Source organism: Leptosomus discolor, chromosome 3 (assembly GCF_034619465.1).
Source record: "Leptosomus discolor isolate bLepDis1 chromosome 3, bLepDis1.hap2, whole genome shotgun sequence".
NCBI classification, from domain to species: domain Eukaryota; kingdom Metazoa; phylum Chordata; class Aves; order Leptosomiformes; family Leptosomidae; genus Leptosomus; species Leptosomus discolor.
In genome coordinates this window covers 77989286-78017166 of record NC_141393.1, presented here as the reverse complement: position 1 = coordinate 78017166, position 27881 = coordinate 77989286, and the positions used below count along the sequence as shown (strand labels likewise).

The 27881-nt window shown below is 39.7% G+C and overlaps 1 protein-coding gene across 1 annotated transcript; it reads left to right on the top strand.

Moving 5' to 3' along the window:
* On the top strand, positions 1–27881 carry PALMD (palmdelphin). Its single transcript, XM_009948002.2, has 8 exons — positions 1–215; positions 5687–5767; positions 11410–11540; positions 19628–19742; positions 21215–21248; positions 21339–21449; positions 22193–23287; positions 27542–27881. Exons 1-8 carry the CDS (start codon positions 171–173, stop codon positions 27583–27585), a joined length of 1656 nt encoding a protein of 551 aa, XP_009946304.2. The 5' UTR covers positions 1–170; the 3' UTR covers positions 27586–27881.

Genomic DNA, 27881 nt, shown 5'->3' with positions numbered 1-27881 from the left:
ATCTGCTCATCTGTTCAGGGACTCTCCTGACAAGTCAAAAATTCTGCCTTCTCTCTGCTCTGAAATTGGATCAAATCACCTCAGCTTTTTTTTGTGGCTCCACCAGGAGGCTTTTTGCTTATGGTCTCATTCTGTTTTCCTTCACTACTTGTCTGTTTTTGATTTCTAGAATGGAGGAAGCCGAATTGCTGAAAGAAAGATTCCAGGCCATAACAGTAAGTGCTTACAGCTATAACTTGCTATTAAAAAAAAAAAAAAGCTTAGAAGTAGTATTGTCTTAATGAGCTACTGTATGTTTTCTGAAGAATGACTTATCCCAGAACTGAAAAAGGAGACTTCTGTCTGCTTGAAATTGTTACTTTTTCATTCTGGTTTATAAGCCACTGCTTTAAGACAGCAAAGTTGCCTGTACTGACTTTATTAGGGGTTGTATTGCAGTTTCAAACTAAATTCAAATCAGTGAAAGTATGTGTGCAAATCACTAGTGGACAGTCTAAAATACATATTACTATGATCACAAATGAATGTTTGCCTGAAGGACAGCAGGTCAAAAGGCAGCTAGAGAATTCCAGAACAAACAAGTTTCCCATTTCACAACAAAACCAAGAGATGAAAGTTATTTGGTTTTGCACTGTGGAATTAAATACAATCTCTGAATTATTGATGATCTAACATAAATACTGAAAAAGTAAAAAAGGACAAGCTTGGATTAAGCAATTTCCTACGTTAGAAAACATTTTCAGTTTCTCTTCCAAAGGGAAATCTGATTCAAAAGATTTATTGTGTTTTAAAGGAACTACTGAGCTGTTTTCTAAAAGAATATAACCTGATATAACAAGAATGGCTGAATCCAAATTTTCCTCTGATTTGATCTCCACTGAAACCTATTCAGTTACAAAAGAATTAAACTGAAACAACATTTGGTCCTTTGGGATGAAAGGAAAACTGCAGAAGGATCACTCACTGTCACAGGCAATATTTAAAAACAAATAATGGGAACAAAGGTATTTTTCACACTCTTAGCATGATAGATTAGTTGTGAAACAAACACCACTAGATAAATAAATGATGGGCAGAGTCAAAAAAATACTTTATAGGAACCAAAATAAATGTGAGAAGGCATAACTGGAAAGTTACGGGAGTTGAATAGGTTGGGTTTTAATTTGGTCGGGTTTTAATTATGACACTTTATAAAGGCCAACAGCCCCATTTGTTGTATTTGAGACCTGAGTCCATCCCACAGTCAGGTAATTTGAAATGTTTTAAAGGATTTAGAGTATGTTTGTTTGTTTAACTGTAATGGTGTTTGAATGAGACTCATAACCTGGACTTTGTCTCTAGCGTATGTGCTCAAAAGATAAGAAATGTTTTGGCACGGCAGAGAAGTCCAGGCCTTGCAATGTTTTAGACTTCCTGGTATCTAGCAGGAGGAACAGGGCAGCACGCTTGCCTGCTGAGGACTCCTATGAATGTACTAGGGTTAGCATCCTCTGGCTGCATCTTTGCCTCCAGATAAATACTGGAGGAGTATTTTTTTAACAAACTGTGACAGCTTCCAGTGTCTTGCATTACAGGAAATCGTATTTGGGTTCTGGCCATGACTTCATTTATTACACTTGCGCCGTAAAGGAACTATTTGCTTTCTGCTTTCATCAATTGAGAGCATTTAATTGAAACACTCAGTGTATTTGTTACAATGCACTGCAGAAATGAAATAGCCTAAAGAAGGTGAAGTTATCATCAGGTTTAAGAACCTGCAGTGTGAGCTGTCTAAGAAAACAATACATAACAGTTGCAACTGTGAGTTGCTCAGTGGCTCTGGGAAGGTTTGTGCCAAGCAATATACCTGGGAATTTCAAGTGCTACCTACAAGATGTATGTTGTAAAGGATCTAACAGAGGATAGCAAGGGGCACTCGGAGCAGTAAATTACTACAGCTGCACTAAAGCCTGATCGGTTTCTGTTGTTAAATGCCCGGCTCCTTTACAGCAGCTGGCTCTCACAGAGCCACTAGGGCTTTTCAAGTTCTTTTTCATATCTTCTCTGTGTAGCAAAGCAAATTGGAAACCCCTATTATTATTATTATTATTTTAAGATTTTGATGCTCCCACAGCTCTGAAAAGGAACCTGTTATGTAGCTTCCACCTGCTGCTGGTGTATATATAACAAATTAAAAAAAAAAAATCAAATGCATCCATTTTGTTAGAGAAACTCATATCTTAAAATACAAAAGCTTTAGAGTTTGCTGTGGAAAGTGTTGAGACAGAACAGTCAAAGAGGAAACTTCGGCTTAACCCTCTCTCATCAACTCCTCCATTCTATAGGAAAACCAAAATGATAGATTTCAATTGTGTGTAAAGATTTGAATTATGACATTGCTGTAGTCTCATGCCATCAGACTAAAGTGTCCATATCTCCAGATAAGACCTTTCAATAACCAAGCATTACCTCTGGAAAATTATATGAAAACAAAAATACATCAGCTAAAACATTAGCTGCTCCATTGGGTCTGACAGTACATGGCATCCGCCATGGGACCAAGCAGACCAACATTGGTACCACTGCGGAACACTGGCACAAACTAATGGACTTGACACACAAGTTACCTAGCAAGACACTACTCCATAGAAGCGTTTCCCTTCCTTTCAGGCAGATCCAGTTTAGAACACAGTGCTTTTCTATGCTCGAAAGTCAGGAAATATTCCTGCATGTTTCAGTAGGAGTGAAAATTAGGGCCAAGACTCAAGTCTCACTGGCATTGATGTGCAACAGAGAGGAAGGGATGGAGGTGCTTTTTCATAAAAAACAAATCCTGCCCATGTTAACAAGAGCATAGTAAGAGAGGATTAGAGGACTTCTGCCAGCAACCTGATTATCTACTGGGGCAGAGTATGAAGTTTAGTAGAAGTATGGATCCCTTAGCTGTCTAGGAATAAACTTTTACTCTATTATGTGTCTAGTCAATAGTTTGTACAGCAAGACATGATTTGCTGACAAGGCATAGCAGAATACACTGTAGAAAGTGTCCTAACAGGTTTCAAAAATTATTCTGGCAACACAAGATTAAAAAGTGTTCCTCATACATCTTCCTTGAATTTAGCTTCTGGCATTAGACCTTCAGCTTTCTTTGACTAGATAATTGAAAGACAATCTATTTAATCTGGATAATTGTATAATGGATGCTTATTACCAACCAGTGAAACTAAAACATGCTAGAATACCATGGGATACAAGTGGAAAACTTTAAGAAAAAAAAATCAGATGCAAAAGAAACATAGATCTCTAACAAAAAAAATAGGCAAAAGTTTCATTACTGAATAGGTTCCTTATTACACAGTTAATTTAAAATGCAGTTATTTGTGCCTTTACACTCCAATTTCTTTCTGCACAGTATTTTTGTGTACCACTTTTCATTTCAGGCTGCCTAAACTCTTATTCCACATCACCATTGGTACAAAAAGAATATTTAAATTGACTTAGAATATTTTTTAATAGTATGAACGATGCAAAAATTCATTCTCTGGCTAAGAATTTTATCCGGAACTTTAGTAAAGAGGAAAAGCTATTTCCTTAAGAACTGTAACAGTCTGTAAACATAACCCCTTGTCACACTTTGCTCATCTAATGAAGGGTTAATTAAAGACCATTTATATAAGATTGGGAATATTTCCTAATTAAGGAAAGGTGTGAAGGTCAAATACCAGATGTGTCTCCAAAATCAGGACTAGATGAATAAAATCCAGCATAGCAGCTCTTGGGTAAAGTCTCTGAAAAGGGAAATTGCAGAAAAATTACATATTGTAGTGATCCTAAAGCAGTTCCTTTGTTAACTGCGTTAAAGAACATTGGCAAAACTCAAAACCACTACAGAGATGAAGGCAGCATGTATCTTGAGGCAAGATCCCTACCTGCTCTGCTTGCTGTATTAGAGGCAGATTAACACCGTCAAGGAAAAAATGTAAAGTACAGATGGTGTTTATAGAACCATAGAAGTGTTTGGGCTAGAAGGGACCTTAAAGGTCATCTGGTTCCAACCCCCCCTGCCATGGGCAGGGACACCTCCCACCAGACCAGGTTGCTCCCAGCCCCATCCAACCTGGCCTTGAGCACTGCCAGGGAGGGGGCAGACACGGCTTCTCTGGGCAACCTGTTATAGGCAGCTACTGCACCTTACAGAGTGCAAGAGAGAAGAGCTCTCTGACCCCCATTCACCTACCAAACCCCAACATACCATCAGTTGTGCTCGGCCAGCGTGCAGTCCTGCCCTCAATCTCCACTAGGCTAGGGGATTTCTTCTACTTCCTATCCTTCAACAAAGTGTCCCTATGCCTTGTGGCCCCACTGCTAATTTCTCATTTCCAGTAACAGCAAAGTGATTCAGCCAAGCACACTACAGCTCTTCCTGTTTCCAAATCCCAGACCCTAGGGAAGCATTGGAGAACAACTCCCAGCCTTATGCCCAGCACTTTCTTACTGACTTTCTACAGTCCTTATGCCCAGCTGGTTGCTCAGGTGGGCTGAAAGGGCAAGTCTCTTGCTATGTTTCTTAAGAATTTAACTCCTTCCTAAACCATACTTGTCTGAAAGAAGACTCGTTAGAAAAACCTATTGGTCATCTCTTCTAACTGAAAGGAAGGGGGGATTAGCCTCCAGTCAGCACACACTTCTGCCCAGGGCTACAGATGATTTAATTTACTCCCTAAACCATACCAAGAAAAAAGTGCAAAAGTTGCCATGTCCAGTAACAGGACTTCATAGCATTAAGGCTGACCAAGAGAATAGCCTAGATTCCACTCTTACAAGCTGTATTAATTGTTTCCTTTGGCATGATTTCTTTCCCAGTGGCTGCTGAGGACACAAAGTACTAAATCAGTGTTTGGCTTCGTATAGAGGAGCCACAAGGATACTCCATGTGACAGCAGTTATGCAAAGACAGAAGAGGCTCAAATGTTGCCAGTGTCCCCTGTTCACCCATTTCCTTTTTTCTATAATCTGTAGCAAAAAGGATGAATGTGGCACTATGACAGATCAGTACTACTTGGGGATTTTTCTTTCTAAAGTCCAGCAACCATGAAAACAATCTTTGCACAGACAAGTCTTTTTTTCTTTTTTTTTTTTTTAATTGAGAGGTAGCAACCACGTGTATGAAGCATTCTACATTTCTCTGTGTTCATCTTTACCACTATTCACCTAATGAAATAAAATTCTAAGTCTTTGTTTATTCCTGTTTATTTCAGCTATTAGCCACAGGATACCTAAACTCAGTGCTGGATTCACCAAGAGCCCGTTTCATTTAGTGATGTATCACAGCTGCACAGTATAGACCATTCAGACTCCTCTCCTAAATGATGTGTGGGCTGACTTAGGAATTTTGGTCAGGTCCCACTTCCAACATCCTTTTGCATGTACGATTTTGCTCAAAGGTTATTTCTTCCTGATTTCTTCCCCTACCCTTCCCAATGGGTAATTATTTTTTATTTGGATCATCCCTGCTTTGTGGTCATTAACATGTTTAAACACACTTCAGAGACACACGAGCTGCCAAGAATTATGCCCTGCCTGAGCATCATATAAGTTTTCAAAAAAGACTTTATTTGCATGAATTGATTTTGCCCTACTGAAAACCACTTTTTTTAGAAACAAGTAATTTCTCTAAACAAAGTTTTATTGTTCTCTTAATTTGTAGAACAAAAGAAAACTGCAAGAAGAAATTACACAGAAACGTCTAAAAGTGGAAGAGGAAAAAATGAAACACCAACATTTAAAGGTAAGTGTTGGATTTATCTAACTAAAGACAGCCTCAAGCCGTTCAGCATGAATATAGGTTTTGGATTTTGGAATGCAAATCTTCATGCATTTAAGTTGTGCTTTTACTGTCAAATTTTCGCAGCTTCTTGGAGTCTTGCCAGGAGTCCATTTGCCTTTAATAAGCATCACCCTTTGAAAAAAGTTACACTCAGGAGCTAATGCTATTTGATTACTTTCATGGCATAAAATGAGATCATAACCAGGAATAAATCACAGCTGAAAATTAAGCATCACATTTCAGACTGGGTGTGTTCACTCCTTAATTCCACTACAGCAACCTCACTCGGTACAGGGTGCAGCACAATCATGACGTCTAATTACATTTTTTTCTGGGAAAAAAAAAACAACAGCCTATTTTTATTTATTTGGCTATATCCTTTTTTCAGCTTGTTTAATGACTCTGATAAAATAATGTTGTTTCTTTGTGTATTAAAAAAAAAAAAGGTATAAATGCTGCAAATATTGTCCTGAAATATGGCCTGGTAAACTCAGAATTACAAAGTCCAAATTGCTAACAAACCAAAAGATCCACCTCTGTAGACTCTTGAAATGGTAGAGATTTCTACCCAACACCACCATTCCTTAAATGTCTATTGCAATTTGGCAGTACCTGTCATTTAGGGACATAAGATAAAATCTATGCTTCTAGAAATATGCAAGATCTGTTGTTTTACATACCCTTTTAATTATGTGAGTGAATAAACAGTTTCAAGAAAGATATGCTGAATCTTATACCAGAAGCATGGCCTGTCTCCTTGAGCAAATGTGGGAGGAACATATTTAAAAGAGACTCTTCTTCAAACTGAACACCTAATCCTGGGTTTCATCCACCCTCCTCTTTTGTGTCAAGCAGGGAAAAAAAAAACACACCAACAAACAAAAACAAACAAACACACACCCAAAAAAACCCACAAAAACAACAAATCAAAAAAACCCAAACACACACACTATTTCACTGGGCCAGGCAAGCCAACACAAAAGTCACCCATTATTAGATTTTTTTGGAACGTAGTGACCATAAAGGCAGGCTTGACCAATTGTGTAACATCTTGCCTAAAAGAGAGGGGAATATCTTTTCCGAGTCCTGAAATTAATGGGCATCAAATATGTGACTGTCTTTCCTCATCTTAGTACATGGTGACATGGAGTACTGCAATTTCTGTTTCAAGTTTCCATGCACATAAATTCAGAATGACTCTTTTGCCCTTCTTTTAAGCAGGATAAACTGATCTGTTCTACACAACCAGCTAATCCTCACCGCTGCTGTGTGCAGACAGAGTCCTAGGGCAGTTTCTGTACAGATTTAGTACATGCCTTCAGCTAACATTAGCAGGTACAATGGAGTTAAAAAGTTAAGAAAACAAAAACCCACCTTGCACTTATTCTGAGGATGTTTTATGGAATTTTACAGAAGCTAAAACACTCCTGCAACAATACTACTGAAATGCTCTACCTTCGGATGAGGACAGAGGATGTGATTTGTTTGCCTTTTCTATGAAAAATTTATACATGTATCACACAGAAAAGTTTTTAAATTAAAATCAATCACACTGCATACAGATAAAGGATCTGTAGTGGAAATGATTCACTTAGCAAAGAGGGACTAAGCCTACGTTTAAATATATATATATATACACACACGGTGTATAAATACATACATATCGTTAGCCATTTGGAGCACCCAAAATGGAGACTATTTACCAACTGATTACTAAGATAGGCACCTAATATCAGAGGCAACATTACTACATGCACATCCTCTGCTTGATGTCCAGAAGCATTGTCCTTTAATGAACATTTATTCTTCTGACTAATTCAGATATTTCGATGAAGTCAACACGAGAACCTACTGCAGAAATCACTTTAAAACAGATCTAGACTTCTAAAATGTTCAGGCACTTCAGCAAATTTTACTGAGGACTCATTTCCCTAGCGAGTCAGGTTGATTTCATTCATTTATACTCCCACGGGTTGTGCATAGCGAAATCTAGAGCTGCATGACCTATTCAACATAACTTGCACCTGTTCCTTAGGAAACTATTGCAGGTTAGTAAATCTCACTGTCATATAGACGTTCCTGTTAGCTGCATATCACTATCCTGTTCCTCATTTTGTCATTCATTCCTATTTATAACCCTTAGCAACAGGTTTATTAAAAGGCTGATGTTGGTTTTGTGGGGGTTTTTGGTTGGTTAGTTTTTGGATTTGTTTTTTAAACTTCCTTTTTGTAAATAGAAATCTCTGCTCTGGCTTCCCAATGATTCTGTTTGCTGTCCCCGAGCTAACTTCTTACTAGAAAGAGACAGACGAGCTATCATAACGGGTCTTAGTTATCCAGAAAAACTATACTGAAGAAGAAATATTTATTCCCTGTGTGCACACATGAAGCGGAGGACGTGGAAGCAAATACAGACATCTGTGTGGATAGGGCTTCATGGAACTGCAAGGGGTAACGGGGGATGCTGATGAGGGTACAAGGCAAATTTCATCCTCAAGTAAGTCTAGATGCGCCAGCAACTAATTCTTCCTCTTGCCTAAAACCCTTCTCACTGAGGCAACAAGGGAAAGGACCAGACAGTGTTTCTTGAAATACGTAGTCAGCACTGATTTGCATGTACTTTCCAAGGGCTTTTCTAGTTTAGCTTATTAAGTTTTTGGCTTCTGGCATGCCTGAACTCCATTAGTGCTACCTTTTAGGTGCTGGTCTCACACCTTCTTATTCCAAGAGCTAATAGTGTTGAACTACCTCTGTGAAAACTGAAAAGATGATTTATGCCTCCGCCAACATGCCATAAAATGATCTGCCATACCACTGGGATAGCAAGACCCACAAACAAAAACAAACACCTGTGCCTTGCAGCGAATGATGAATCTTTCAGTGTTAGTCCAACCTTGTTAAGAATTACAGCGGAGTTATACCTGGAACAAACATAGAACATCATTCACAGAATCTGCAGAATGTTGTCACAGTACTCCCGATGTGATCATGAAGTACAACAGAAAGCGATTGCTTTCCAGCACACTGGCCATTCCCAGGGTCTTATCACATCACAATGTACGAGTATCCCTTTCCCTGAATGAACCGAGCCTAATGCAAAATGAAAGCACTTTCATGTAAGTGCTATTACACATGCACAGCCTAGCACTGAGCTAGAGATGCTTTACAGAGGAAGGAAATGCTGGACAGCAGAGAGAACCCAACAGCCCCAAAGCTGTCCTTTGAAAGCCCCAGGCTCCTCCTGCACTGGCTTCTGCCGATGCCTCAGCAGAGCAGCCTTGAAACTGTCTGTTGTTGAAAGGCTGTTTCCAAACTACACAATATGTCATTCTCTCAAGAGTGGCTAATTAAATCAAAAAGATTACATGGCATTTAGTTGGGAACAGCAGCAAACTATTCTAGGAAAAATGCAAAAACAACACTATTGTGTTATGCCTGTTTTTCGGGAGTCTGTATTCTTGGGCCTAACCCTGTATGTACGTGAAGCCTTTGTGGACTTCAATGAGCGTTATCAGTTTGAGGTCTACAGGGCCAGCCCTGCTGTAATTCTTACAAGGAATTTTAGATTCCTTTTTGGAGATAGCAATGCTAGATTAATTCAGTTCCAGGCAGGATTAAATTCTCACTTTTCTAGGAGCCCTACTTATCATTAAAATCTAAACAGCTTGATTGAAAGGGAATTAATGGCTGTGTTCCCTCCACCTTGAGAAAACAGTATTTTGTGGTCAATATGAGCTGTGCCAACAGCAGACTACATGCATCTAACAGATCAGGTGAAACCATTCTATTAAAACCCGCATTTATCTTATCTGAGCCCAAGACACAACTGCCAGGAAGTGCTGCCAAGTGACCCTACAGCCACAGTCAAGGCTCAGTCTTGAGCAGCCCTTTTTTCCCATGGATTTCCTAGGATCGGGCGTCAAGACAGAGAATACTGTCCCGCAGGGCTAAGGCAAATGTAAATGTTGCTCATACATTTCAGGCGGGGGAAAAAGAAAGAAAAAAAAAAAAGAATTTGGGAGTGCCACAGAATTCCCAACAAGCCTGTTTTAGCCACAGTTTCTATCACATTATGTATGTTACACATCAAACAAGTTGAAAATTGCATTTAAATGCAATCAGGTCCTACATGCATCCTCCTCCATCAGTTGGGCCCCAGTAATAACCTCTTGTGAAGTATACAGTAAACAGAAAAGTGTAGGAAGCAACAGTTAAGTGACTCAACACACAGGCTGCAGGCAGGGATTCCAACAGCAGCTGCAAGCAGCACTGAGATTCATGCAGCCTTCTCAGTCGCGCTGAACACACCTCTGCCCCAAAGCAGCAGTAGTCAAAATCCAATTTAATCTTGATCTACATTCTCCAATTAATGAAACTATATAGGGAACAAAACAAAAAACCTAATGTGGAAATCAGACAGCTCAAGGAATCTGAATTATAAATGGAAAACTCATGGTTAATTAAAAATTTTGTATGTGCACTTTTTTCCCCCCACGTTGAAAGAGTTTTTCTAAGGAGGCCTGACTTCCACTTCTTCCCCAAGGCAGCAACTAGATTTATATTTCTGAGTTAGACTGAAGGGAGTAAAAAGAGCACAAGAAAGTTTGCATGGTTTACAACCTCTAGCCTGCAAATACGAACTTATCTCCACAAACGTTGTGTTGGTTTTTTTTTTTCAATAGGAATATTTTAGAGAGCTCTGATCACTTTCAGATGCTGCCTTTCATATTGTAAAGCAGCTGTAGGAAGCAATGCGTGCATGCAGTCACATTTCTCAAAATTTGAAAGCACAGCTGAGGGATCCACTCACCTGTATACATCCAATACACCCATTTATAAGCCGCTACTGTACAGAAAGAACTCCACAGGCACTAAACAGGTCAGGACCTAAATATGTAAGCCCTGGATTGCCCCTACAACAGCAGTTCTAAATACATAGCAGATCTGCTGAAACACTAACAAGACATTAGCAACCCATGCTCCACCTTTCCAGTCCCACTCTTACCCCCCACATCCTCACGAGATGAAATGCAAGTTCACTGCCATAATTACCCAAGTTCCTTGTAAACTCCAGAGACAGCATTGCACCACTCACTCCCTAGAGATCTCTTCCCCCTATACAACCTTATTTACAGAAACTATTCACCTTTTATACCTCCTCCCAGAATTTATGCAATACCACGAACCCAGAAATCAGGGCTGTTGAAATAAAACTACAGAGCTTCTGACTGGAGCCTTCTGCATGAGTCTATAATGTGTACACTTCGAAACAAGTGTCTCACTTTATTGAGGACAAACACATCACTGGATCCACTTATAAATATTAGTCTGTTACAGGTAGCAACTACCATCCTCTATGTATTTGTTGGGTGCGCTACTAAAATGGGACATTGTTCTTAATGAGTTTAGTTTTAAGTCAGTCTCAAAATACATGTTTTTTAGTACTTCTCTTTCAGTGTCACTCACCACTGTTAGGTTGCCTTATGCTAGATACAGCACAGAAATGCGGATCACACGTACGGCATCAAGACAAATACAGTAAAAGACTGAATAGCCTAACTTTTAAAGTACACTTACTTGTCTGTATTTTCCCCCCCCATCAGAAAAAGGCCTTGCGAGAAAAATGGCTCTTGGATGGCCTTAGTTCTCTCACTCCAAAAGAGCAAGAAGAAATGCAAAAGCAGAATCAGGAGGACCAACAACGGACTCATGAACTGGAACAAGACATTTTCAGGTAGGGTAGTACCCCTACCCTTCTGTTTGGGTTAAAGTGGTCCCTTCGTAGAAGTCCTACTTTATTTTGCAAAAGATTAAAGTGTCAGCAGGGGCTAAACATATACAGTTTGATACACAGAATAAAGCGATCTTTGTTATATCTTCTAATCAGCTAGAATTAGAGAATACACAATGCAAACTTGCATACTGTGAGTTTTATCAAACTGCACAATAAATACCTTGTAGAGGATTTGTTTCTCTAATTCCAGATATCCCTTTCATGCTATACTCAATAGATGTAAGCCACGGTTTTGCTCTAAGATCACAATAGTTGGATCAGAATTTCAAAATAACAGTAAATAGTTCTAAAAGTTCTTCAGTTTTACTAGGTCCTGCACAGCCTTTAATACTTGACTTCTACCATAACACAGCACTTCAGAACAGTACAAGCTGCCTAGTGCCATTAGTATCACTTGCCTTATTGTCACTTATCTTCCATGCTGTTTTGTCCTCAACATATTCCCGGAAGCCTGTTACAGCAAAGGTCTTTTTCCGCCTTTTCTTAGAGATGTTCCTACAAATCTCATTGCCTAGTGCCTCCTGACCACATAGGGCTAACATCAAACTGCACAGACAGTCTCGCATATGACTCCATACTACCCATTAGCACCCACAGAAAAGATGAAGCGTTCATGTTTCTTTAGTTTCTGGAAAGTTTCATCATCCTTTTTTGAGGCTTCTTCCTCTATTGCAGTTCAATAGCATCTTCCTCCATACTCTTCCCTTCCTTCACTGTCCTCCCACACACACTTTTTTGGCAAAGTTGTCACCAAGATTACCTCCTCCAGTTATCTCCCACCCACCTCCCTCCTTACTCCACCTCTCTGACACAAACAATAATTCTTTTGGCTGACAGGCAGCAGCCTAGTGCTAGTTTGTCCTATAATTACTCTGACTTCTTGCTTGAAAGCACTTTTCCCAATAGAATGGCTTTTCACGCACCTTTGTAGAATTCTTTCTTGCTAGGAGGTAGACAGCGTGCTCTAAAAACATCCCAGCAAGTTGTGATTACGAAGACATGCAAGAGGGGTCCCTACGACAGTGTGATCATCAGGAAAGAGAGCCACGTGGGGAAGGACTGGCTCAGGAGCAACAGGGAAGTTGCACTGAGGAAGTAGCCCCCCGCTAGCCCACTGGAAGTCCAGTCCTTCTCCAAGCACTGGGAGGATAGACTAGATTTTCAAAGTCCTGTGGACTTTGAGTAAGAGCTGGAGGTTTAGCCAAGATCTCCTTTATGCCCTAAGAAATTTGGTGATGGGAGATCTTCAAAACTATCTTTTTTTTTTTTTGCAAGTCTCAGAACCAAGTCATGAACTGGATTTGGTGTGTGGTTATGTTGGCAGAAAGATGCTTTTATTCTCCTGACATAACCTACATCTACACTATTGCCAATTCATTTGATAACACCCAAGTAAGGAACAAGTAATGCTATTAAAGTGAAGGTCTGTGAATGTCTATGTCGCTAAAAAGGAAAGCTACTGAACTCCTCACATACCAACTGCCTTTAAAACAGTGAAATGGTCTAGCAGTAAGTGTACTGTATCTCCAGCATCAAATCTAGTCTGTCGCCTCGTAACGTTACCTTTAGGGTTCTCTGCACCTGAGTCATTGTAACTGAGCTATCTCACAGCAAGGCTGAGAGCGGGTCCCTCCCTCCTGATCTACCCCAGGGAAGACTTGGAATGCAGGATTAGGACTTAAAAACCTTCCTACAATACTAGTTCAGAGATTTCAGCAAATAGGTTTGATTATTCACATATATAATGTCATTTCCATGTCTCGCACAATCCTAGGTTTGTAACTACAGTTGTACAGTCTTTTAATACTGTTTTTATAATTATTGTCCTGAATTTGTCACCAGCTCAGTGGCCTTAATTTTTATTTCCTCAGAGACCAAAAGTGAACACACATGGTAAGCTTCGCTTCTCTGGATATCGCCATATAAACTCTTTTTTTAGCTTGAACTAGAATTTATTGCCATTACAAATACTAAAACAGTAATCCAACTGGAGCTTCAAACCTGAAAAACTCCTTTAATTCATGTAGGTAAATCAGCATCACAAAGGAATATTGTGTCTGCTTTAATTCTAGATTAGATCCAAAAGTTGACAAAGGGTTATAAACTTAAAATTTATCTGAATTAGAAGCTTCCAGGTCTTTTCAAAAGATGCCCATAGGTATTTAAAGGAAGATTTCTAAACGCATTTGTTCTTTAAGGAAGGAGAAATGAACATGCCAAACCCACCATTTGTCCCCGATGGCTTTCTTAAATCACAACACGGACCCTGGAGTAATATCTCAGCCCATCTCCATTTTTTGTTAATTACAAGGACTAGATGCAGATACACCGAACGGGAAGATGGCACGTTTAGCCTGCACCACGTGACCAAGAGCACAGGCATTATGCCAAACACGACTGAGGTTCCTCAGCTCGTACACTTGATGTATGCTGAGCCTGTAACAGCCTAACAGCAGAAATGTGCCTGTTACCTTCCCACCAGAATTTTTGCCAAAGACTTGGTTAACATTCAGCATGTACAAAAAAAAAATCCACTTTAAAATTCCTTTCCCGTGTAGGTGGGATGCACGGATGACAGGTTTGTTTTATTGTGTTGGGTTTGGTTTGTGGTTTGGTTTTTTTGTTGGTTTTTGTTTGGGTTTTTTGGTTGTTAGTTTTGTGGGGGTTTTTAATACTTTCTATTTACATGCCTGCATTTAGGAAAAATGTATCAGGTATGAATTCTTTTCCTACAGAGTTCCAGATTCAGTTAATTACAAACACAAACGTTAATTTGTGCATCTAGATGGCTGATATTCTGACCATAAAGCAACGATTTAAATACTAATGAAAAGGAAATAATTTTACTTGCAACTTTAAGCATTATAGGGGAAAAAACTGCAATAAACGCTTGATTGTAGTTGCTGGCCTTTCTCCTCTTACTAAATGCTTTTCTTTCTAAGAATATAAGGCTATTTGTGTTACTATACTTGCTTAATGAAACCTGTGAATTTTTCTTTTGTTTCATATATGTCGCTTTTTCTTGGCAATTGATTTTTTTCATGGCGAACTAAGTATTGCCACAGCCATTTGTTGCTAATACCAGTGTTACCAACTAACTTTTCCTGCCTCTGACCTTCTCCTGGGAAGCTCCACCAAATTGCTTCCTCCTTAAAACGATTCCTACTTCTTGATGTACATCTGAAGCACTTCAGATTTATTTGTAGTGAAATGAATCAGACAAATTACATCAGCATAAAATGAAAAGATTAACTGACAAAGAAAGCATAACACAAAATGACACGCTGTCTTCACTCTTACAATAGGAACTTCACAGGTATAATACATCCTAGAAATGAAAATCAGTACAGAAATGCTCCTAATTACATTCCTGTGCCACCCTGAATTAAGAGCACTTAATTCACCATTGCCAAAGTTCGAAAGACAGTTTAGAGGTTCTTAAGGCCTTGATATCAAAAGAAATATTTTCGTTACTGATATACTTACTCTCAAAACCAAACAATCTACACAGCTTAGAATCTCTGGCAGCTTTAATCTTCACAATGCACAGAGAACTCTGGCAAGGACATTTGATTTTACAGATGGAGAACAGAGGCAGAACATTATACCTGGAGTCAGGCAGAAACTTCCCTCTGAACTAGAAATTCAAGCAGATTTATTCACATCAAGCATCTTTTGCCATAGATTATACTTCCCACCACTCTTCAATAGCTGTCTAGCAAAGGCCTCTAGAAAAACATCCATGCTGCCTTCCAGATATCGTTTTGTTTAGACATAACCAGCCCAGCTCCAAACCAGCCAGCAGCAATACAGAAACCTAGTAATACAGAGTTCAGTATGAACAAAGTCCACTAAAAAGCACAATATGCACTGTACAGTACTTGCACAGTGCTTTTGCTATGTCATAGATATCACCCAAGCTAATAAAACTTGCTTGCCTACATATATGTGAATTCATACCTTTTACTTGCCCTGTAAATCAAAGATTGATGAACTGATCATGTAGACACATGTCATGCAGCAGCTGTAAGATACATTATTGAGAAGCTCAGTAGAATTCTTTCTTCCAGGCATCTGATTATAAAACTTTACTTAATTCAGATAGATTCTGTCCACTTTGGTGATTATTCTCTGTGTGTTTTATCTTCAGTTAAAAAATCTGAATCACTTTAAAGTTTTTGAATACCCTTAGACCAGTCTTTGTTTCTTTCTGCTGAGAGGACAATTGCAATTGTAGGCAGATTATTTACAGTAGTGGCATGGGCCTTTCCATCACCATCCTAAATGGGACCTCTGTTTTGAAACATTCTTTACTCGGGTGTCAAATAGAGCTAGTATATGCTTGCTAATCAGTTCGGATTTGAGCATTTTTTGATAAAATGGAGAGTTCCATTCTTTGGACCAACAACAAAGCAGCGAACAGTGAGTAGCCTGAACCACCTTGCAGGCAAATAGCTGAATGCTCTGGTTACAGACAAAAAATAGCATTTACACAATCTGTCCTATTCACCCTTTTTACATGTTAGAGGTTACAGTGAGCCAAACGAGCGTGTCCTTGGTCAGGGTACAAGCTGAATGAAGAATTAGGACTCCCATTTTTTCTGTTTAATCTTCAGCTAATAGCACTCATTCTTGATGGAATTAGTTGCTAAACAACATACTTATAAATGCACAAACAACGGCACGTTAACCAAGCCTATTCAATGATTTATAACGCAAGACATGAAGGCAGGCTAAGGCTAGATGGACTCCAGAGCTGCTGAAGCATTTGACTCACCACAAAACATGCGAGGACTTGCTAAACTGACTTTTCCTCTCAGTCCAGTATTCTCCAGGGTGGTATCCTCCTATCTGCTTTTCATTCCTAAGCTGTTTATTTTTCTTCTGAGGTGGCAGTATGCCAACCCCAGCAGATCAGCTGGTGGCCAGCAGAACACAGGTATACCCTGTAGAATTTCTCAATTCAGCTACTACTTTGGCAGAGAAACCTCCAATTTAGTATCTTGGCTTCTAAGGTTCCTTCTTTCATCCACACCTCCATACTACTTATTTCCCCTCTCAGATAATGAATACTACTCAAGGAGAGACAGACAAACATCCAAAGGACTGATTTAATACAATAACTATGTCACACTTCTATTTCTTTACAAAACACAGCAGCACTATCAAAGGACAGTTTCTTATAATTGCTAGTGTAGCTGCCAGACCCTTTCAAGACAAATACAAACTGTGATGTAACTTCATAAACATATCACTGATTTAGAAGATTTAAACACACCAGAAAGATCCTGGCCTAACTTTTCAACTGCATGAAGTCAAAAGGACTTTGATTTCTTTGAACTTACACAGATTGCATCTTTTAAAAGTTTCCTTTCAACAAATTCCAGCACGCACACTCACAACATCCTCTGAAAATGAACCATAAAATCTATGCCTATATGCAAATACGAGTGCAAAAGAGGTACTTAAGGTCTAGATGCAATTCCCATTACATGGGCATGAGAATTTTTCCCTAACCCCACTGAGCACTGAATCAGTCCTCTTAATTACCATATGAAGTGGGTGTTGTTATGGGTGTTGGTATGGGTGTGAAAGCATATATAAACTTAAATAATACTTTTCTTGATCTCCCAGATAACTGTATGGGGTTTATCTCCTTTGATTTATTTGGGGTTATGTTTTCTCTTGCTCTCTCCCTGCTCCCTTTTTGTTGTTTTGGGGGATTTGGGGGGGTTGGTGGTGGTGGTGGTTTTTTTTTTTACCTTTCTAGGATTTTTCTTCCTCTTCTTCCCGTGTCTAGGTATGTTTAGAGTCCAGACTGAAATAAACCCGTAATAAGAGTTAATGATTCTTCAGGCCATGATGCTTCTGTGAGCTTTTAATGATTCATTTTTGCATTATGATAATATTGCAACCAAGTCTCATGTAGAAATACAACATTTCAGTATATTAAACAAATACTATTCTGTAAGAAGTGCAGAAATATGGCACATGATCATTCTTTTATAGCCCTCCAAGAATACTCATCCCCCTCATCATAAAATTTATAAATTTTAGCACTATAATCAGTACCTTTGAGCAAGGTCCTAAGGGCATCTTGCAGAGCCCAGGTCCAAAGTGTTATCTGCTTTTAAATACTTTTTTTTTTTTTAGTTTTTACTTTAATCCTGAATACATTTTCCTTCACATCTCAGTTCCAAAGTCTCTGATACCTTCATGTTTCAAAAAAGAGGATATTTTCACTAACTGGTAAAAGTCCACGTAGTATCCTATTATTGTAGCTCCACAAATCTGAGTTTAAATAGGGCGAGAGCCATAGTGTTAATTCAGACTCTTCAAGCAGTCACACAGAAGGAGATAAATCAAGCTTCTCTGCGAGCCTGCATTCAACTTTTCTGGTCTGCTTACTTTAAAGGGATGGCAGGTTTCTATTATTAATGATGACTTTGGTGTAATATTGTGGATCTTAGCACATACTAAAGAACAAGTCAAAACATAAAACATTTTTTTCTATAAGGGTTATAGGCCATCATTACTCTATTTGTAACCTTGCTTCAGATCATCTAGTTATGGCTATTCTGACTGATCTCGGCAACTAATGATATCAGCTGCAGTTGTCTTAAGTCTACAGTCACCAATTCCTGGCATAGATTCAAAAACTGTGGAAGACATTATTATTTCACTCAAATATGGAAGATTTTGAAATTTGCTTTTGTTTTTTCCTTTAAGATAAAAGAAGTTCTTCCAAAAACAATCCCAAAAAGAAAAGGTAGATAACCAGGAGACTGAAGCGATATGGCAATCACCTACAGCATGAGAGATCCAGTTCAAGCCCCAGTTCAAAGTTAAATCTGGACTTGGTTCTAGATCTTCATGAAAAATTGACTTCCGCCTACCAGGCTAATAAGGCAGATTTTTATCTAAAACACAAGAAATACGCACTATACATAGAGATTAGATATTTTATCCTGGACTTTGTCTAGAATTGTTTTGTCAAACCTCTTAGTGCTAAGAAATAAAAACTCTAATTAGGAAAAAGATGCCTCAAACATTGTACTCAGCTTTAACATGCACGAAACCATATAACATAGATTTAACAAATAACAAAAACAGAAGTGAAAGGGATCTGTGACCCCTTTTAAATAATGTACAAACGTAGAATAAAACTCAATAGCCCAAAAGAAAAGCTGAGCTTCAATCTCCCTTTTACATAATGATACAGGTTTTTCAAGAAAACAGTTAGCCCATCAGCCAAGTCTTAACCGGCAAGATACTTGCGGCTTGCACTGCTAAAATCTGACAGAGATAAGTCAGTTGCTGAATATCCTGCTGTCTTAGAGAATATCCAAAGTTAGTATATTTGGTATTCATCAGAGGTAGGCTTGTAGCCTTTGTAAAACAAAGCTCTTACTGGCTAGACCCGGGTTCAATCAAGGCTCCTCCTCCAATAAATAGACTCCTAAAAATTGTTTCCTATTGTGGAAATCTCACCTAATTGCAATCTTAGAAAGTGAGCGCTGTTCGCACCTGACACGACATTCTTCTGACTTCCTAACAACAAAAAAATTTGCTTCTTTTCATCATGTCTACACGTACACATACAAAGTTGAGAGACAAAGTCATAACCCTGGTGTCTGTATACTAGATTCCTACATCTTAATTACAACGGATTAATCACGTTTCTTGAGACAATGTAGGAGAGAAAATTTGCTTAGAGATGAGGAAATGCTGTGGGGGCCTATATTCCTTATCTATTCCCTCCTGAAAAATAAGTTAATTTCAGCCACTGTTTTCAAAGTAGGCTCAGAAGGAATCTATGGAGGCACTTTTTTTTTTTTTTTTGAGAAAATGAGAACACTATTTCACAGTATTTCCTGATGCATCTGAAATTATAAACTAAACTCATGTTAGAGCAAAATTTGTCAGGGTAAGTAAAACCAGCCCCACCAATGTCCATATTCACAATATATTGAATCTGCAATGTTGTTCTCTGCCTGGTATTAAATCAAAGGGAATTGTGATTGCAGACTGGAGAAGGAAATTGAGGCTCTGGAAAGAGAGGAAATGGAAGTCTCAGCTAAGGAAGAAGCAATTTTAAAGAAACTTAAGTCCGTTGAGAAAACAACAGAAGACATAATAAAGGTTAGTGCCAAATTACTCCAGAAGAATTCATTACTTGTTCATCATCGTAACCAGGAAAAGGAGAACTACCTGGATCCTGTGTGTCGTCATGAGCTTTTGTCAAAGTGACAGTAGTTCAGATACAAGAGGGGTCAAGATGTTATAGCGTTCAAGTGCCCAAACATCTCCACTTGCGTGTTTATGTGGGTGGGGGAACAATCCATAGCACATCTCAAAAAAAAAATAGCACTGACACTGCCACCGACCAGCAACTTTGCATCTCAGCCAGAGACAGACATAACAGGTACAGAGTGGGTACAGAAGCTGAAATATTCATATTCCTTCAGGTGACACGCCCAGCTAAACTGCATCATGCTTTCCCCCAAGTCCCTGAGAGAGGTTATAGTGAAATATGACTTAATATTATCAGTCACTAGTCTTTGTCAAGAGATCATTTTGGTATGTGAAAATCATCTTAAACTATCTCAAAAAATATAGTGATGGAACTAAACTTCAGTTCTCCAGTTCTTCTTACACACAATGTCTCTAAAGATGCACAGGGAGATAAACACAACTGGAAAGCAAAGTAGAGCCTTTGAAAATCCTTGAAGCCAACCAGCTTGGGCCACTGATTAACACTTTGTAATGTCCCGTCCGTCCCGGTGTGATTTGGAATCTATTGGCAAAAGAGACCAGAAGAATTTCACTTTCACCCTTGCCATGCTCCAACCAAGTGGAATAAGTTCCACTTTAGCCCCCTCTCAGTACGACACACAAAAAGTTAAAACTATCAGGTAAAGCAAAGCACAGTCTAGTTAACATCTCAAGAGTGACCATGAGCCAGCAATGTGCCCTCATGGCCAAGAAGGCAAAGGGTGTATTGGAAGGGGTATTGTCAGTAGGTTGAGAGAGGTTCTCCTCCCCCTCTCCTCTGCCCTGGTGAGACCACACCTGGAACAGTGTGTCCAGTTCTGGGCCCCTCAGTTCCAAAGGGACAGGGAACTGCTTGAAAGAGTCCAGCGCAGAGCCATAAAGATGATTGAGGGGGTGGAACATCTCCCTTCTGATGAAAGGCATAGGGAGCTGGGTGTCTTCAGCTTGGAGAAGAGGAGACTGAGGGGTGATCTCATTAATGTTTATAAATACATACAGGGCAAGTGTCAGGAGGGTGGAGCCTGGCTCTTCTTGATGATGGCCAACAGGACAAGGGGCAATGGGTGCAAGCTGGAGCACAGGAGGTTCCACATTAACATAAGGAAAAACTTTTTCACTGTGGGGGTGACAGAGCCCTGGAACAGGCTGCCCAGGGAGGGTGTGGAGTCTCCTTCTCTGGAGACACTCAAAACCCGCCCGAACGTGTTCCTGTGTGACCTGCTCTGGGTGGTCCTGCTCTGGCAGGGGGGTTGGACTGGATGATCTTTCGAGGTCACTTCCAACCCCTCACATTCTGTGATTCCATAACTAATCACATCCATTGTGGTTCTCTTTCCTAGTCTGTGAAGACTGAAAAAGCAGGAGTTGAAAAAGGTACGTTTAGTCAAAAAGATATTTTTTTTAAAGGTTCTTGTAAAAGTCAGTGAAAACATACTAAGTGCTTTGTGGATCTTCTTTATTCAGAGGCAGCCGACTACATATATGCCAGCATACCTGACCTTCCCAAGTATTTCAGGCCTTCCGCACTGAGAAGTACAGCACATGCTGCCACCGATGATGAAGAGAAGAGAAAAGGTACTGCTTATTAGTGACTCCAAAGGGTGTCAATACGTGCAAAGACTTCCTATAAATTGAATCTAATACACTTTAAGGGAAGGATAAACATTACAGATATGGGACGATGTTGTTCCTATTTAAGCTGTGTTATCCACGAGGTCATCAAAACTGAGAGGTGGGACACTGGTGTAAGGCATGTGCCATTGAAAATAAGGATCAAGGGTTTTCAACATCGACATTTCTTTCCAGCACTTCATTCCTCTACCTGGCATAACTTTAAGTAGTTCCTCCCTCCCTATCATACAGTTCACATTTTCTGTCCACGCTTACCCCTACTGGGCAGACAGCAGTAGTCTGGTTATTTCCCAATTGCTACAAAACCTCCTGACCCTTCTGAGTGCCCAGGACTCTTTAGACTTGTAGCACATTGAGCTCTTTCAACTCCTATTACCCAGCACAACACCAGGGGCCAAGGTTAAATCTGGCTTTCTCAGTCAATCTCGTAATAAAACCTGGCTCCTCTACAGCTTATTTTTCCTCACAGAATTAGATCCAAATGAAAATATTTTTTTCCACTTCAGGTTTTGACAGGATGGAAGGGGGCATTCAAAATGAGAATTCGATATATTGGTTATGTATGTGACAATTTCACATATTTGATAATTTATCCTGACTGTCGCTCTCTATCACTGTCAGACCTCTTCCATAATATTTCTTGCAGCTGCTGCATTATCAGTTTAAGCACTTGTTTCTTCCAACAGCATTATTTGCCATGGAAATTAAAGTTGAAAAAGACATGAAGACAGGAGAAAACACAGTGTTATCAACAATACCTCTTCCCTCAAGGGACTTTAAAGAGACAGGAGTTAAAGTCTATGATGACGGCAGGAAGTCAGTCTATGCAGTGTCCTCAAATGGCAGCACAACACAAAATGGGATGGATGAACTTGCTCCTGTTGAGGTGGAGGACCTGCTACGGCAGGCAACTGAAAAAAATTCCCAGTCTCCCACAGAGTATCATGAGCCTGTGTTTGCAAACAAATTTTGCAGGCCAGTTACTCCTCAGAAAGACAAATTAGTCCCTGGACCAAAACTGGAAGACAATCCCAGAAGAGAAATGAATGGCTTTAGCAATCATCAGACAGAATTCTCCAAAACAGAGCCCTTGATGCAGCAGCATAAAGAGAATGGGCTTGATCTTCCAAAGGTAACACAGCCAAAGTCTCCCTCTCCAGTACTTTCCCATTCAGAGAAAAAAGTGCACACTAATCCTGAGAACATGATACTACATAACGAAGAAAGAAAAGCTGCACATGAGGAATTAAAACCTTACCAGACTACAAAAGAAAGACATAATGAGACAAGATTTTTAAGTCCCTGCCATCTCAATGAAACATCTCCTGCACCTCAAGATGAGGAAGATGTTCAATACAGCATTGTCCAAGCTGTACCATGTTACGTGGATGATTCTGAACCAGTAACAATGATTTTCATGGGTTATCAGCGTGTTGATGATGATGATGCAGAAGCAGACCAAAAGATGTCACGATACGATGGGGTTATCCGTGCAGAATTAGTTATCATTGATGATGAGGATGAGGACGACAGCAAATCTGAGAAACCAGCATATCATCCCATAGGCCACTATAGTCAGGTTTATCAGCCACCAAGTAGGAAAACCACAGAAGTCCCACAGACAAAGCTTGTAAGCAGTCTGGATACGAGCCTGAACAAGGTACCCCACAAAAATTCCATCTCCCTGAAAGAACAAGAGGAATGCTTAAGCTCACCGACACACCATGCTCACCTTCACAGCCAGGTATCTGGAGATGGTACCGAAGATCCCTCGCTAACAGGTAACAGGAAAGGAAAATCATGTCACTGCTGTTCGCTCATGTAGCAAACTGATACTACTCTTACCTGCTAGCAACTGTTTCACTTTGCTGTTCGGATTGTTTCATGGGCTAATACGCAATTACTAATCATCTCTTTGCTCTTGTCTGCTAACAAATGCCAATCTGCATTTTGGTACTGTTGAATTATCTCATCTTTAGCAATGCACTAGTTACCATACCAAAATTTGGAAAATAAGTTATCTCAGAAAAGCCATTTTTGTAACCTTCAGAGATTAAAAGCGGTTCTCTTAAGTGACAATTAAAAGTTCCATTAATGCTACCTAAATTAGCAGAATTAGTTTTCATTTCTACCAGGTAACTAACAGCATTGCTTCTTAACACTCTCTCCTTACTGGAATATTTTTGTGCCTATCTGCATTCTAAACACTTCCTAGGTAAACAAAATTGTTCCTTAAATCAGAAAGGCTGTTTAATAACCAGCTTTGCTTTGCATTTTTACAGATTCAGCATTGCCCACCTTACCTTGACAACTTTTATGCAAGTTTTAATATTTTCTTGTTAACCTGAGTTACATATTTTTATAGTCTCTGAATGACAAAGAAACAGTTTTCATCACTACATGTGGTTAGTCCATATAGCCTGTAGTGTTATTTTTAATACTTTTTATATTCTACTAATGCTCAAGGTGTCTATTTCTTACCATAAAGTTTTACAATAAAAGGTTGAAAGAACAATAGCAAGATCTTCCCGAAACACAGAAAGCTCTTCTTTATGATTATGTTGCACTTTAACGCATACAATTAAACTGCACTTAAGTATATTTACAGAGCAGCAGATTTCAGACAGTAGTTACATTCCACTTAGAGGAAAGAATACTGTACCTGATTATAGGAAGATCAAGGATCCTGATCTCACATTCTCTCCCTGCTCTCTTCCAGGCTGTATTCTGGATAATTTTGCAATTTGGCAGTGTAAGTTTGGGCCCTGACTAAAGCTGCATTGGCAGCCCAGCATTTCCTTCCAGCACAGGTGAAGCCAGGAGAGAGTGTGGTCATGGGATCATATAAGGAGTTTCGAGTATTTTTGCATTAATATGCACTGATTGGGAAGGGCTGCTCAGTAACTAATGCTCTCAGTTTATAGGATAATAACCTCATGCCTGCAACAGCCTGAAATATTCCAGCTGCTGCCCAGCCTTTCTGACCAACGAGGTGCCACTGCACTTTTCTATCACTTGAGAGGACCTTTGCTTCTCTCAAGCACCAACCCTGCCACCTCTGCACTTCCCTGTGGCCTCCAGGACCAAAGGCTGCTGCCAGCAACCCTTATGCCAGCAACTGAAAGCAAAAGTAACAGGTACAGGCAAGACAAACCACTCCAGCAACTGCTCCAGCCCATTATATTTTGGGGATAGTCCCTTAATTCCCCTCACCACATATGTATAGGCATATAATGGAGAAGCAATGCTCACCCACACACCCACCAGCTGGTTGCACTAAACAATTCATTCATCCTACAACCTGCTGCGTGGGTGCTCCTGAGCAGATCCTGGGAAAGGGGATTCCAATAAGTAACTATGAGCTGGCAGCACCATTCGGGTGGAGCATATACAGGCTCTGAGGTGTCAGCCAAGCACCTCTGTCTGTAACTGTCTTTGCTTTTTTTTTTTTGTCTCTTGAAAGAAGCATCTGAAACGTCTTCATTTTTCTCTGCCACTCACAGACACTGTCCGAGCAATCTGGGTTCTCTCTCTTTTGAGGTTAGTAGAAAACAAACGCTGACTTTCAGGGAAGGTGGATAAGTGTAAACCTAGCAAAGACATTTGAGAATCTGTTCTGTTAATCTGCACTTGGTCTTAGCCATGCCTTCCCAAATATTCTACCCACGGAGAAAATAGCCAACTAGGAAAAAAACTGGTCTCAATTAAATTAAAAGCAGTTTGGCAACTGCCTCAAAAACACACCCAACAGTCAGTACTGCCTCCAAGTGAGTGTCTTAAGTGCCCAGCAGAATTTGGAGCTAAGCCATACTCCTCCTTACCCCTCCACCTATTTATTGCCACTCCCTGGGACATTTTGATCAGTGGAAAAAGCCAGGAAGTGACTCAATTTTTCCCAAGCAGTCCTTTAATCCTACTGTGACTTCTAAAAATGAAACAAAACCAGGAAAGCCTCTTAAATCAAGAACAATGTATTACCCAGAGTTGCTTCTTAGGGAAAGAAATTGTTTTCAAAGCAGCCACTGATGCCCAGCCTAGCAGGTTCACCCTAAACAGGGCCAGTGAAAAGTCAAGGCTATTTTTGGTACCACCTCATTCATTAGTAAAACAACAAACAGTACAACAGAAAAAATAATCTCTGAAATAAAAGCTTTGGGAGGCTATTGCAGCATTTGGACATCAAAGAGGCATTGAGGACTCTCTGAAAGACAACGGAAATCAAGGAAGCGCAGGACAGACCAGGGAGATGGTCCCTTATGTAACAATCTTGCTTTGGGAAAGAGATGAACCTTCAGAGCAAGTTACTGAAAGAGTTAGTGATAGCCAAGGACAACTAGGAGGCAGAGGAATTGTTCCATGTGACAAACTATATAGAGAAATACCAGATTAAGTTAGGAGCTTTCAGCATGCCCCCAAACTACAGAAACCTCAGACATACATGTTTCCATATGGGAGCAATTTTCATTTCCCCATGAGCTTGGTGGGGGACCAATATCTCAAAGTATGTGCCCTCAGAAAAAGCATACAGAGAGAAGGATGACAATGCTATAATTAGGACACCAGTGTTCTGCCTTATTATAGCTTATTTTCTTCTTTAAATTTCAGTCAAATGAGCTAGTGTGCAAATGTTTTCAAGATTCAACACTCATTAGGGAAATTAAAAAGTCCTTGGGGGGGAAACAAAGGCTAGACACAGTGGAATGAATAAGGAAAGGAAAAACTGAACCCGAGTAGGCAACAAAACCTCCTGACAGTGTGGAACAGGCTCTCATGGGACATGAAAGTCCAAGACATTTGGCAGGTAGCTAGTCTAGATGAGTTAATTTTTTTCCTTACCACCAGAAGCTGTGCAACCTTCAAAAAAAGCAATGGAGACTTAGCTCCATTTGCGTTGAACAAAGTAAAATAGAAAAAAAAAACTTTAATAGAGAAAAATTACCGCATGCCATCTGTTTCCATAATGCGTACAGCAAGACAAAAACGGACTATTGGCTACACGCGAAGCATCAGACTGATTGTCCTCTCAAAGCACAACCAGGACTTGAATCCTTCAGAATTCCTTAGTCTGCAAACAGTACACAGGGTCTTTGTAAGAGCTAAGCTTAACATCAGCAGCCCTATGATATAAAGTTACACTGAGATGCTTCTACGATTTGCGACAACTTCAGCATTCAAAACATAACTCAAGTTGGACATTTGCTGACAAGCATAAATCAAGTAAACAGCTGCTTTGACCCCCTGTTCTCTCAGTACAGAGACTCTGACCTATGCAGGGTGAAGGAACGAGACGTGCTATTTTGGGTGACTCTTCAAACTAACAGGTCAGAGGACTGGAGATTATTCCCACTGCATTCTCAGATCAACTACGTGGTGGGGGGAGGCTCTTGCATATCAAACAACAGCACTATATTGCTGTTCTAAAAATAACCTTAACATTTAATCATCTGCCCTGTGCTGTCACTTTCAAACTAACCCACATCACACCCAGTTACAGACAATAGCCATACTGATGTTTATACAGATACTAAGTTACTCCGTCAGACTTAAATCAGGAGCATGACTAACTCCTACTCTGACTCACTACACCAGGAAGAGAGGAAAGTTTTCTGAGAACATCAACACAAAAGAAAAAGGCTTCCAAATAGTTACATCTCCCACCGAGGAGTTCAGTTTAAACAAAGAGTTTGTTTAATTATTCATGCATCCTTTTAATCTGTCAGCATCTAGTCAAGGGCAATACCATCTGTCTGCAAAGCATTAGTGAAGGTAACAGAAACAAAACAGTTAGGAAAGAGCTATGCTAATTTTCAAACAGTGATAATGGAGTAATTTCTTATTATACTCGCTTTATTGCAAAATTACCAGAACTAATACCTTCTACTGGTTTCTTTCTATAACACTAAAACAATGCTTATTCTGCTGGATTAACCACCGGAGGTATGTGTATTCTTCATTTTTCTAAATAAGGAGCTTTAGCATCAGAAATAGAAAGTTAGTCTTAAAACGCAATGGCTTTGTTTGTCTTCTTTTTTCAGCTCTGAGGATGAGAATGGCAAAGCTGGGGAAAAAGGTGATTTAACAGCTGTTATGACATGGAAGTAAAATTTACTACTCAAAGCAGAATAAAGCTAAGAAGAATTTCTTCAAACACAGCTTGTTTGGATCATAATATTTGTTTTGCTCCTCTGTTTTATGCATCTGGGTTATTTTGCCCTCTGCATAATCCAATGGACTTGAACAGACTTTTAGATTTGACCAACTGCCACGTACACATGAATCACATCCTGGATTTTACTGAAAGTGGTGGAAAGTTATCTAAGACCATAAATACAGTGTATATCCAAGCATGAAGACATGTGCATACCTGTTCCCACA

Excerpts from the sequence above, each read along its gene's own strand:
- PALMD (XM_009948002.2), top strand. The coding sequence starts at position 171 with ATGGAGGAAGCCGAATTGCTGAAAGAAAGATTCCAGGCCATAACA. Across the intron at positions 11,541-19,627 it reads CTGGAACAAGACATTTTCAG|ACTGGAGAAGGAAATTGAGG; the intron begins GTAGGGTAGTAC and ends TTGTGATTGCAG. Across the intron at positions 23,288-27,541 it reads CGAAGATCCCTCGCTAACAG|CTCTGAGGATGAGAATGGCA; the intron begins GTAACAGGAAAG and ends TTCTTTTTTCAG.